Source organism: Chelonia mydas, chromosome 2, assembly GCF_015237465.2.
Source record: "Chelonia mydas isolate rCheMyd1 chromosome 2, rCheMyd1.pri.v2, whole genome shotgun sequence".
NCBI lineage: Eukaryota > Metazoa > Chordata > Testudines > Cheloniidae > Chelonia > Chelonia mydas.
Window position 1 is genome coordinate 77,813,616 of NC_057850.1, and position 13,695 is coordinate 77,827,310.

General features: G+C 40.3%; 1 protein-coding gene across 2 annotated transcripts in view; it reads right to left on the bottom strand.

Annotated features, from left to right (window-relative positions):
* The window catches only part of TAF4B (TATA-box binding protein associated factor 4b), a 121,322-nt gene that overhangs the window by 69,654 nt on the left and 37,973 nt on the right, over positions 1-13,695 (bottom strand). For both annotated transcript variants that reach the window (XM_037892719.2, XM_043539706.1), the window contains exons 7-9: positions 5,847-6,356; positions 2,805-2,940; positions 2,018-2,123 (exon numbers count right to left, since the gene is read on the bottom strand). In XM_037892719.2, the coding sequence (XP_037748647.1) occupies positions 2,018-2,123; positions 2,805-2,940; positions 5,847-6,356 (752 nt within the window). The remainder of the gene's footprint in view (positions 1-2,017; positions 2,124-2,804; positions 2,941-5,846; positions 6,357-13,695) is intronic.

Consider the following 13,695-nt stretch of genomic DNA (forward strand, 5'->3'; position numbering starts at 1 on the left):
AGCAGTACATGGCTAAAGATATCAGTCTACAAGTACATGGGGGCGGGGGAATGAACATACACCTTGTTCTCTGCTTATGTCTACATGAAGTTGAGATTCTCACAACATTTGTTTAATGGGAATGAAAGTCATGTAACATAGATGTACTTCACTATGTGAACTTGAATATATAGTATTAGATGAAAAGTGAGTCTCTGGCACCCTCTGGTGTTTGACTATGCCTGTTTTATTCAGTCTTTTATTTACTCCATTTTACTGAAGGGAGAAGAGAAGGCTAGAAAGGAACACTTAAATCTATCCTATATTATATTGACCCTGGGCTACTAATCGGAATAAGCGTATGGCCTTTAAATTCTATCAAGGTGAGACTGATAAGCTTGGTAGAGAGAAGGAAGCAACCTGAAGAGTGAGAAAGAATTCTACCAGCACTCAGACATCAGAGTAAGACCACCAACAGATGCAACAGCTGTCAGCAATGCGTTCTGTGAAGACCCCTCAACAGTGGTTTCTTGCTCCTACCCTTTGTCTGATAGGGCCCAAATTTGTTAGTCTTTCAGACAAGTGGCAAGGCCCATCTTTTCACGTAAGTATTTGGGGAGGACTGTATTTCTGCAGTGGTCTATGGTTAATATAGTTATAAATATCTGTAGAGCCATTTGTATTATATATATTTTTCAATTCTGTAAGAGCTTTTTAGTGGCCAGGGATGATCAAGTAATAGGAAACAAAGAAAAGGGAAGTGCCAACATTAGAACTGGAGATTATTTCAACTGGTAAAGAAATATTTCTCAGGTGTTTTCTTGAAAAATGTGTCCAGTAGTTCCAAGGCACTCAATTGTTCCATGGCATCTATTGTAAAAACAGGGGCCACGGGCATATACTGTATCCTCACAATTTTCTGAAATCCTATTATCTAAACCTCCTCATTATCTGAATCCCAGCATGCGGAACAAGGAGGGTATTCGGATAACAGAGCAGAGACTCTCGGCCACGGGGGAGGCCACCCTGACATTGAATGGCTCTCATGGCAGCGTGGCAAGCCCCCTGCAGACCTGCTGTCATGGGAGGGAGGGAGCAAGGCTGTCCTGCACTGCCACCAGGCTGGCGACATCTGATCCCTGCAGACACAAGATGCAGACAAGGCTGTGGTCCCCGCAGGGCAGAGGAGAGTCCTAGCCATGAGAGACCAGTCAGCTTCCCCCCGGCACCTTGCACCTGCAATAATAAAGAGGGCAGGAATGGCAGCATAAGAAGCCCCCTGCAGCCCCTCTTGAAGCCAAGGTTCAAGTCTGATTTAAGTCGGAAGTCGAACTGCTTTTGGTAGTCTCCATCTCTGTTCCAATGCTCACTTTTCAAGAGGAAAACTGATTTTGAAGTTCTGAAATTTAATGAGTTACTGGGACTAAAATCTTTAAGAATTCTATTGATCGAAAGGGCCGGGTATTTTGCTGGCCACCGCAGTCAGAGCTTTAGCCGGAGACTTTTACCTCTACCTAAAAGGAGCAAATATCTAAGAGGAGGTAATAAAAGATTCCTTTAAAGCTCCCAGCTGTATTAGAAGATTACCAGTACAGCCCAAATTACAGTTCAATGGTATCTGGCTGTTTGGACTGAGCAGAGGTCATTTTTAGTTTAACCCCAACTAGGGTTTCTGATAAAAGATAACAGTGCGACAAGCTACTTAATGCTGATCTCATAGGGCAAAGCATTGACATGCCTCCTCACTATAAAAGCATCATCATTAATACACAAAGTTATAAGGTCAACACTATGGTAAATAGAATGCTGATAAAACCCCAGACCCAACAGTACAATTCCCATACAATTAGTCCAAGTCTCTCAATTTTCAGGTCAATGTTTTTAGGTTCTTCCCCCCACCGCATCATTAAGAGATCCATCAGAAGTCTCTAAATTATTTATTGAGGCATCATTCCCCATATCTATACTGCTGTCTGTTCCTTTTGTTGAAGTCCTGTTTCCTACAGCCACACAAACTTCTGACTTTGTTTATTTTTACCTGAAGGATGTTGTTCCATTCTCTTTTATTTTATTTTTCTGAACAGGAGATGCTTGAAGCGACAGAATTTTGTTTCCTGGCAGTGTAATTTGTTTCAGAAAGGAACCTAAAAAAACATCAACATGCCACAACGAAAAACAAAACCCAAGATAGATGACTGCTTATTCCGTACATATTCTAAACAAAAGTCTTTGTTGCAGGCTGAAGAACCAATTATATCCATTTGGAAACCAGACACTCAAAAGTACTATATTCTACATATTTTGCAAGGCTAACAAATTAATTTTTTTTTTTTCCTCTTAATGAAATAGTTTCACTATCTTATTGCTAACCTACGCAGGTCACATATCCCACTACAGGAATGAGCTAGCTGAGACAAACAAAAATGTACTAAATTATACGTTAAATTAATTTGTACCAGTAGACGTCTCACTTAATATCATGAAGTGCCAAAAAGAGAACTTAAGGAAACAATCAATTTGCTGGACTGAGCATACTTAGAGTACTCAAAATAGTAAAACTATTTATCTTTTAAGTTAAATGTTTTCTCAGCAGGCAAGGTGATGGACAGAGTACTCCCAGAGCTCTGAGAGTATACAGTACCAAGCAACTTCCAAAGACACCCATATAATTTTACCTTAACTGACTGGTTTGAATACATTATTCCCCTTGTCCATTCAGTGTCATTCTGCCACAATATCTAATGCTACAACGAAGCATTTTCCCATCTCCCTGTTTAAAACAAAACAAAACAACAAACCCCCAAAATACAGAAGTCCAGCCCTACCTGCAGGAAACTGATTAGTCTGAATTAGTGCGTTTAATGGCATCCTTTTTTCGCCAGGTTTCTGGAGAGTCAGTGTTGCTGTTTGTGGAAGCGTGGCCACTTGTTTAACAATGCCTCCTGATGGCTGCTGGACTACCTGGAAACAGTATATCCAATATCAAACATGGAAAGAGCTAAATATAGAGAGACATGAATCCTATCAACATGCTCATTCAACCAAAACTGCTGGGGGACATGCATGCATGTCTAGTTTTCACTTTAAGAAATACATCATGCTCATGAAACTTCAAAATATACTTTTTATCTTGACAGGACAAGTAAAACTACCAGTTGTTCACATTTGTAGTTAGCAACACTGACTTGTTTGGAGTGTTAAAATTGTTTGGACAACAGACATTTCACCCCTAGCCATTTTGCCTATTTCCAATTGCTGTATCAGAACAGTTTCCTAATACCATATAATTCACTGCACTAAAGGCTTTAACTCTTTGATAAATGAAACTGGCATTAAGGGCTATCAATAGAAGATTGAGCTTGTTGCTATATGGATTCAAACTATCACACACTATTCAAAAGAAAGCTAGCATTTTTTAATTCACAGACAATGGGTTTCATAACTAGTTCTTAAATTGTCTTTATACAGATAGATAGCTGAAGACTATATGCATCTACGAAAGTGTTAGTAACGATGAAATTTGAAAACAATGCTTTTTTCCCTGAATAACCTAGTTTTTAATACATATTTTTTGTACATTAGAGGGCCCCTCAAGTCCATACTTCTGCTGTGACTGACAAGTACTATCCAGCAACACTTGCACTGAATGCATTGGAGTTTATACAAGATAAAGAGCAAAAATCATAAGCACCTCTTGTGAGTGCTGCAGCAATAATGGTAAAGGAGAGTTGTGCTATATCAAATTGGTCTGACCCAGTATGGCAATTCTTACGTTCAAATAGATTGTATTGGTCTTTGTTTCAGGGGGCGTTTTTATTAGACAGGTATTTAAATAAAGCCCAATTAGCGTGATTTCGATGCTACTTTAACAGCACATTCATGAGACTTGACTTTTCAGAGCCACATACAAATGTTTTCCAGATGCATCACTTTGTTTCCTCTCACTCAGAGCAGCTGATGAAGTTTGACATAAGCGAGCAAAAGTTTTATTAGTTACTCTGTGAATGTAGCTTTTGTTGCCAATGAAATCTGGCTTGCAACTTCTAATCCAGATCTTTGCAGATGATACGGAGAAGTGATATTAAACCCCCCCCACAAATAAGACCAAGTACAAACTAAGATTTTTCCACGGTACGTCTACACTGCAGCTGGGAGTGAATGTCCCAGCACAGGAAGACTGACTCATGCTAGCAAGGCCAGAACTAGCACACTAAAAATAGCAAGGTGGACATTGACGCTCAGACGGAAGAGGCCTCCCAACCTGGCACATAAGGAGTGGTGGATAGTAGGACAAAAAAGGGGGTAAAAAAAGCCTTTCCTTCAGAAAAAGCCTGTTAATCAGAAGGGTAGTGTTGCATCTAAAAGAGCTGATGTAAACAGCAGGATATGGCAGAAGAACCAGAAGAGAATGGATCAATTGACCAGAAATAGGGGTCTAAGAACAGTGAGGGGGCCAGGAGGCCATGGCTCTCCCACTTTTTACTGGGCAAGCAATGTGGGGAGGGGGCAGAGAGGAGAGAGCATATGGGTGTTATGACAACTTAATGAATGAATGAATTAAGAGAGAATGAATAATGCCTATACACTGGTTAAGGCACTCACCTGGGAAGTAGGACACCCAAGTTCAACCCCTTGATCCAATAAATATTTAGTGCGTAAGAAGTGGAACAATTTCAGCAGGAGAGATTGAGACAGTCCCCAGCCCTTCCAAATACATTGTAGCTGCCTGGTTAGGACTTTCACCAGGAAGGGAAGGAGACAAGTTCAAATCCCTGTGCCACATCAAGTAGAGGAAGGAACTGAACCTGGGTGTTTCATACCACAGGTGAGCGCCCTAAACAATTAGCTAAATTGGCCTCAAAATGCCCTTGTATTTAGGGTACCTGTGGCGCATTTTTCTTAGGCTTCTCTTTAGTTAAGATTCTTGAGAAAGTTAATATTGGGAGCTTCTCCTGAAATGATACCACACTGGATAGTTTACGTACATTGCTATAAAAACAACCAAAAAAAACTCAACACACACTGTTGAAGACCCAGAGCAGGACAAGAAACTCAGAGATAAAGAGAATCTCTCTCTTTAAATATTATTCTTTGATCATTTTAATAATTAGTTGAGTTTCTTTTATAATATAAAAAACCTTAGGAGACAGGAGCTTACTAAAATAGTTTAGCCACTTAGCTCTGAAAACCACCATGCACTTCTACATGAGTTAGTTTGCAAATTTCAGTTCAATCCCCAGTGAACAGGAATCCACACTACAATCCACAGTATCAATACTCCTAGGAAAAACCCAGGACAGAAGCTTTAACATTATGGAGACAGGACTCCCTCACCTCTAGACTGTGTGTCTGCCTCAGGATTGAGATCTTCAGCAGAACACCTATTAGGGAGTTCAGCTATACCTACACTTGGCTTTTTTTTTCCCCCCCACTAAAGAAAAAATTCTCCCTCTTTTTGCTGTGGAATAACCCTGACAGCATTAGAAGTCAGGAGGTGAGATCCCCTCAAAACCAGTTGGGGCAATTAGCATACATTGCAAGATCAGATACAGAAAAACACTCAGCTCAGAATAAAATTCATGTTCACAACTACTCAACAACAGCCAGATTTATGAACTAGAACATTAATTAGAAGTAGGGTGTCTTCATCACTACACTTGCTCTCCCTTACATGTTAAAACAGCTGCAAACCATTATACTCAGAGGCAATATATTTAATTTATCAAGCATAACAGAAAATGTCTCAGGGAAACCTGAAGTAGCCCATTAACTCATGGCGGAATACACTTATCTAAACATTTATACAACTTTAGATCAAAAAGCACAATCTTAGATCTGAAGATAAAGGCAGAGAAGTTTAATCTTACCAGCTGTTTCACTCTAACTGTCTGTTGAGCATGAACTGACTGTGCCACAATAGAGTTCGGCTGGGTAATTTTAATACTGATAGGTGTCCCAATGACTGATTTCACAGGCTGAAGAGGGGTTGTCGTTGTGGTCGCCACTGCAGATGCAAAGACAGGTTTCACAGCCTGGAGAGAGGTTGTTGCCACTGCAGACGTGGGGACTGGATTTGCAGGATGAAGAGGGGCTGTCACTGGTTTCACAGTCTGGAGGGAAGCTGCTGCTGCTGTCACCAATGTGGAGGGGACAGGTTTTACAGTCTGAGAGCCTGTGACCACGGCAGAAGCAGGGACTGGTTTTATGGGCTGAACAGAAGTTTTTGCCAGAGCTGAGGTGGTCACTACTGTGGAGGAAGTTGGTGCTGCAGAGACACAGGTAGAAACAGCTGCTTGTGTTGTAGCCTGCTGCTGAATACACTGCTGGATAAAACTCTGGGCATTGGGCATTAGCTGCCGTAAGGCAAGCATACTTTTCTAGAAAAAGAGAAAGAGAGCAGCAATCATAATACTATGAATACCTTTTGCACGTTTAAGAATTACATTACTTTTCAACTGATTTTTTGAAGTTAATCTTGTTTCATGAGGAAGACAATGAGTTTGTTATACAGAATTACATACAACTGCTGTCAAAACAAAACAAAACAGCATGCATAATGCAATAGTTACTAGCATATAATGTGCAATAGTCCGAAGTTATCCACTGCTTCCCTCCATGGAATAAAGCTCATCTGATATTCAATTAAAGTTTCCTTTTAACTAGTTACCTTTCATTTAGTAACTAGGTTGCAATCCACGTTTCACAATGAGAATATAATTACACTGCTTTTGATCTTTGTTTCAAAAAACAGCAGTTTATTTATGGCATTGTGTTTATTCCATTAAATATCTTATATAGAAGCAAAATTCTATGACAAAGTCTAAGAATCACCTGGAGATTCACTCATATTCACTTTTACACTTCCTGTAGTGAAATATGCCCATTCAGTCCAATTCTGATATTGTTCACATATGAAGCGACATTTTTAGCACATTTTAATCATTTATAAAATTTTGGGGTCCAATAAAGTTAACTTCATCCTGGAAGGGAATAGCCCTACTATTCTTTATTCCCCAAAATTAGCAGACAAAAAAAATTTACCTTACTTATTACTAGAGTTACACATTTAATTTTTAGTCTGAATAATGCATTATCTGCTTTGTTGGCTGGTGTATTTGGTTCAGATTTCATAAATTAGATTCTGATAAATCTTCTTAGTAAATGTCTCAAACTTTTAATGAGAACTTCAAAGAAAGCAGCCAGTGGAAGTTTCTCTTTCTAAGGGATCACCTAATTACACAAATTTTAATATATGCTTCCACTCTCTCACATAAGCGAGCTTCATCATTTAGTTAAAAAAGTATTCAAGTTTTTGCTCTATTCTACTCGCAAATAATTTTTCCTTAAAAAAAAAAAAACAGTTGTAAAGCATTCACTTAAGCGGCGTGTGCAACTAGAATACAAGGGTGCATTACTATTATTTGTTAGAATGATTACCATATAATAAGGTTTAATATTTCAATATGATTTCTGTCTTCATCTCAAAAAGAAAAGGAGTACTTGTGGCACCTTAGAGACTAACCAATTTGGTTAGTCTCTAAGGTGCCACAAGTACTCCTTTTCTTTTTGCGAATACAGACTAACACGGCTGTTACTCTGAAACCTGTCTTCATCTAGTAGATTTAGCATCTTAAGTTTATTTGCTTTGCCTCCCATCATAAGGCATAGACTCTCACAATGAGCAAGGTTAAGGCCTGGTCTACGCTTAAATCTTACTGACATTACTTAGGTTAGTTAGGGGTTTGATTTTTTGTTACACTGGCAAAAGCACTAGTGTAGATGCAATTGCATTTGTATAAAGGTGCCTTATACGTTATAGCTTTTTTCAATTGAGGGAGCTGAGGAGGAGAGGGGGGCTATAGATGTATAAGCACTATTGTACAACTGCACCCACACTAGGGGAGGTTGCTGCTTTAATTATGCTCGTATATTGTAAGCATAGTGTAGGGTAATTTGCAAATTAAGTACAGATAAACCCTAACTGTAACGAGGATTATGCTAACAAATTGAGATGTCTGGCTACTTTTCACATTTTGGTGGCTACAAACATAGACTCATAGAACTGGAAGGGACCTCGAGAGGTCATTTAGTCCAGTCCCCTGCACTCAAGGCAGGACTAAGTATTATCGAGACCATTCCTGACAGGTGTTTGTCCAACCTGCTCTTAAAAATCCCCCGTGATGGAGATTCCACAACCTCCCTCGGCAATTTATTCCAGTGCTTAACCACTCTGACAGTTAGGAAGTTTTTCCTAATGTCCAACCTAAATCACCCTTGCTGCAATTTAAGCCCATTGCTTCTTATCCTAGCCTCAGAGATTAAGAACAATTTTTCTCCCTCCTCCTTGTAACAACCTTTTTATGTACTTTAAAACTTGTCTTCTCTTCTCCAGACTAAACAACCCCAATTTTTTCAATCTTCCCTCATAGGTCACGTTTTCTAGACCTGATTTTTGTTGCCCTTCTCTGCTTGAGGTTTCAGTGGCTAGGAAAATAGAAAGGAGCAAAAACTCTGTCAAATGAAGCATAAAAATGTAATTAGGAAGGCCAAAAAAGAATTTGAAGTACAGCTAGCCAAGGACTCAAAAAAAAATTTTTTTTGCTATTACTTTTTAAGTACCTCAGAAGCAGGAAGCCTGCTAAACAACCAGTTGGGCCACTGGATGATTAGGATGCTAAAGGAGCACTCAAGGACGATAAGGCCATTGTGGAGAAACTAAATGAATTCTTTGCATTGGTTTTCACGGTTGAGAATGCGAGGGAAATTCCCAAACCTGAAATTTTTTTTAGGTGACAAATCTGAGGAACTGAACCAGATTGAGGTGTCATAAGAGATTTTGGAACAAACTGATAAAATAAAACAGTAATAAGTCACCAGGACCAGATGGTATTCACCCAAGAGTTCTGAAGGAACTCAAATGTGAAATTGCAGGACTGCTAACTGTAGTATGTAACCTGTCATTTAAATCAGCGTCTGTACCAAATGACTGGAGGATAGGTAACGTGACGCCAATTTTTAAAAAGGGCTCCAGAGGTGACCCGGGCAATTACAGGCTAGTAAGTCTGAATTCAGTACTGGGCCAACTGCTTGAAACCATAGTAAAGAACAAAACTGTCAGACACATAGATGAACATAATTTGTTGGGGAATAGTCAACCTGGTTTTTGTAAAGGGAAATCATGCCTCACCAATCTACTAGAATTCTTTGAGGGGGTCAACAAGCATATGAATGAGGGAGATCCAGTGGATATAGTGTATTTATATTTTCAGAAAGCCTTTGACAAGGTCCCTCATCAAAGGCTCTTAAGCAATGTAAACAGTCATGGCATAAGGGGGAAGGTCCTCTCATGGATCGGTAACAGGTTAAAAGATAGGAAACAAAAGGTAGGAATAAATGGTCAGTTTTCACAGTGGAAAGAGGTAAATAGTGGTGTCCCCCGGGGTCTGTACTGGGACAAGTCCTATTCAATATATTCAAAAACGATCTGGAAAAAGGGGTAAACAGTGAGGTGGCAAAATTTGCACATGATACAAAATTGCAATAGTTAAGTCCCAGGCAGACTGCAAAGAGGTACAAAAGGATTTCTCAAAACTGGGTGACTGGGCAACAAAATGGCAGATAAATTCAAATGTTGATAAATGCAAAGTAATGCACGTTGGAAAACAATCCTAACTATACATATAAAATGATGGGGTCTAAATTAGCTGTTACCACTCAAGAAAGATCTTGGAGTCATTGTGGATAGTTCTCTGAAAACATCCACTCAACATGCACCGGCAGTCAAAAAAGCAAACAAATGTTGGGAATCATTAAGGAAGGGATAGATAAGACAGAAAATATCATATTGCCTCTACATAAATCCATGCTATGCCCACATCTTGAATACTGTGTGCAGATGTGGTCGCCCCATCTCAAAAAATATTTATATATTGGAATTGGAGAAGGTTCAGAAAAGAGCAACAAAAATTATTAGCGGGATGGAACGGCTGCCATATTAGGAGAGATTAATAAGACTGGGACTTTTCAGCTTGGAAAATAGATGACTAAGGGGGGGATAATGATAAAGGTTTATAAAATCATGACTGGTGTGGAGAAAGTAAATAAAGAAGTGTTATTTACTCCTTCTCATAACCCAAGAACTAGGGGCCACCAAATGAAATAGGCAGCAGGTTTAAAACAAACAAAAGGAAGTATTTTTTCCACACAACACAGAGTCACCCTGTGGAACTCTTTGCCAGAGGATGTTGTGAAGGCCAAGACTATAACAGGGTTCAAAAAAGAATTAGATAAATTCATGGAAGATAGGTCCATCAATGGCTATTAACCAGGATGTGCAGGGATGGTGTCTCTAGCCTCTGTTTGCCAGAAGCTGGGAATGGGAGGCAGGGGATGGATCACTTGATGATTACCTGTTCTGTTCATTCCCTCTGGGGCACCTGGCATTGCCACTGTTGGAAGACAAGATACTGGGCTAGACGGACCTTTGGTCTGACCCAATATGGCCATTCTTATGTTATGATCCAAAAGACCTATACAGTTTTCTTCATTGATTACTTAAACCCCGCCATAACTCTTAAAACAAAGTGAGTCTAATATTAATAGCTACAAAAAGACACTCCCACCTTTCAGTCCATATAGTTTTAAAAAAACTATGTAAAACCTGTAGAAGTTAAAATTACATTATACTGGGATTTAGAGACACTACAGCTGTGGACTTCTTGAAGACCTGAGCTGAGAAAATGTAGTTAGCTCATATGCCAGATGTACTGTGGGTGGATAGGGTAAAGTTAAAGTTGTTTGGATAATTAGTTACCTCTTTAAAAGAAAGTCAAGAATGTTCTGACTTTCCAACGTATGTGTTTAACATACAACATTTAAAAAAAAAAGTCCTGTGTTTTCCCATGCTTGAGACCACATCTGTAGGCAAAAGTTTATGCAGCAACACCCATCCACCAGGACTGATTTGAGAATCAACCATTGTCCTAGCCCCGAACAGTAAAACAGGTTAGCAATGAAGATATTTTTGTACGTTACTCATTTAAGAGTGATGGCATGCTTTACACTTTTTTGTGATCTCTTTCTACACTAACTTAAAAGCTTATATTTGTATCTAAAAAACACAAAAAAGGTAACAGCTGAAATAAATGAGATAAGAAACTGGAAACAGCTCGAATCCACACAAAAGTTTACTGTGTTTGAACATGAATGTTAAGAACTGCTTTAGATTATGCCAGTTCACATTCTGCTGAGTACTTCTCACCAAATCAAGTTTTATTCAGCATTGTGTTAGCTCAGAGATGGGCAAACTACGGCCCGCAGGACAGTCCTGCCCGGCCCCGAGCTTCTGGCCCAGGGGGCTGTCCCCTGGTCCCTACCCTGCTGCCCCCCTCCCCAGCAGCCACACCACCGCGCAGCGCAATGCAGAGCCCGGCTGGCCCAATGCTCTGTGCTGCGCAACTGCCTCTCCTGGTGCAGCCGCGCTGCTAGCCACCGGTGCTCCAGGCAGCGCAGGGAGTGGGTTGGACAGAGGGCAGGGGAGTTCGGAGGGTGGTCTGGGGCATGGATAGGGGTTGGCGTGGTCAGAGGGCAGGGAACGGGGGTTGAATGGGGGCAGGGGTCCGGGGAGGGCAGTCAGGAAGGAGAGGAGGGGTTGAATGGGGTGGTGGTGGGCAGTTAGGGGCAGAGGGTCCGGGGGCAGTCCAGGAGAAGTGGTGGTTGGATGGGGCAGCGGAGGGCAGTTAGGGGCGGGGGGTCCGCAGCGGGCCGTCAGAGGGTGAGAAGCAGGGGTGTTGGATACGGGGCGGGGGCCAAGCCATGCCTGGCTATTTGGGGAGGCACAGCCTCCCCTAACCAGCCCTCTATACAATTTCAGAAACCCGATGCGGCCCTCAGGCCAAAAAGTTTGCCCACTCCTGTGTTAGCTAGTCGTAATGAAGTCCTCAGGGTTCCATCTACATCATTAAGCCTGGTCTGTGCTGGTTGCAAAGTCATGGTTGGCAAGTCAGCTAACTCACTTCTTGACAGCGTTCAACAAAGAAAAGTTTTGTAGCATAGACCAGCCTATATGCAATGAACAATGAAGTGCACATTCTAGTTATTATGCTACGTTCATTTTATAAGCTGTGAAGTGAGAATTTATATACAGCAGAACCTCAGTTACTAACTGACCAGTCAACCACATGCCTCATATAGAACCAGAAGTACTCAATCAGGCAGCAGCAAGACCAAAAAAAGCAAATACAGTACAGTACAGTACTATGTTAAACGTAAACTATTAAAAAAAATAAAGGGAAAGGAGCATTTTTCTTCTGCATACTAAAGTTTCAAAGCTGTATTAAGTCAATGTTCAGTTGTAAACTTTTGAAAGAACCATCATGTTTTGTTCAGCATTACAAACAACCTCCATTCCTGAGATGTTCATAACTCTGAGGTTCTACTATAAGAGGAAACTGTTCTAAAAAGAGTAATAGAGATGAAGTAATAGCATATTTTACTGTAATGTACAAGTTACAACCCCACTGTAAATTCACTGCAGAAAGCCTTTATTCTGCCTAAATGCCTTTGCAAAAGTTACAAAAAACAGGAAAAAATGGGAATGATAGATTATATTACTGAGAGCTCACAAATGCCAAGTTTTGCATTAAGCACTGTAGAGTACAGTGGTACTGACGGACTCCAGGCTGAAATAGGCAAGCTTATGACAAGGAGTTCGAGGGTTGCCACTGAAAAATATGTATTAGCTCAATATTTGACAAATTACCAGCAGCCAAAGTAGTACAATATGCAGGATTGCCATCTGTTTGTCCTCACATTCTCTCTAACCCAGTTCTGCCACTTCGCTATTTTCCCCTAGGTTTTGAGGTCTTTGCTCTGTACTATGTCTATACTAGGTAGGCAGGTACATTTCTGTGAGGTCTCATGCACACAGTAGATTTGGACCCGAGTGCCTCGTGTACAGCTGTACACAGATACACACAACTGCTTTCATGAGTGATGCAGGTGTTTAAGTACTGGATTTAGTACTTAAATCAGATCTTTGCCTTATAATAGAATGAACCCTTTGGGAGAACGATTCACTGCTAATAAAAAATCAGCAATTGGGCTTTCGATCAAATTGGCTGAATGGGGTTAGAGTTGTCCTGGACCTTTTTTTCCTAGGTTGTAGTATGCTGGTTGGGCAGTTCCTGGTGCAATTTTTTAAAAAACTGGTTTTTACTTATAGTTTAACTGTGGATAGCACCTAAAGCTAGGCAATACTTATTTCATTATATTATGATAGTATCTTTATTCTTTCTCCATCAGAAATAATTAAATACACAGCTTTATTCAGCTCTACAACAAACCGATTACAACTTTCACTACGTTTGACTGGGTATTAAGTTTTAGAACAGCTGCAATAGGGTTCTCCAAGAATTAGTGCCAAGTATAACAACAGATTCAAGAATTCTATCAGTGAAAACACATTCCGGGAAGACCTAAGTTATTTCTGTTAGAAGAGGGCATGTTTTATATAGGTTAGCTTTCTTGGCTACAAGTATTATTGTTGCACTCCCTGGAAACTGGATCTGCAAGCACTCTGATAAGTGAACTGAAAGGCTGTATTCTTTCGTTGTGGCTTCTTTAGTACAAAACCAGCGTCCTCCACTGAAATTCGATTCTGCAACTTCTTTACTTTACTGATACTCATTTATAACAGAGATCCCTCTACCTGTCAGC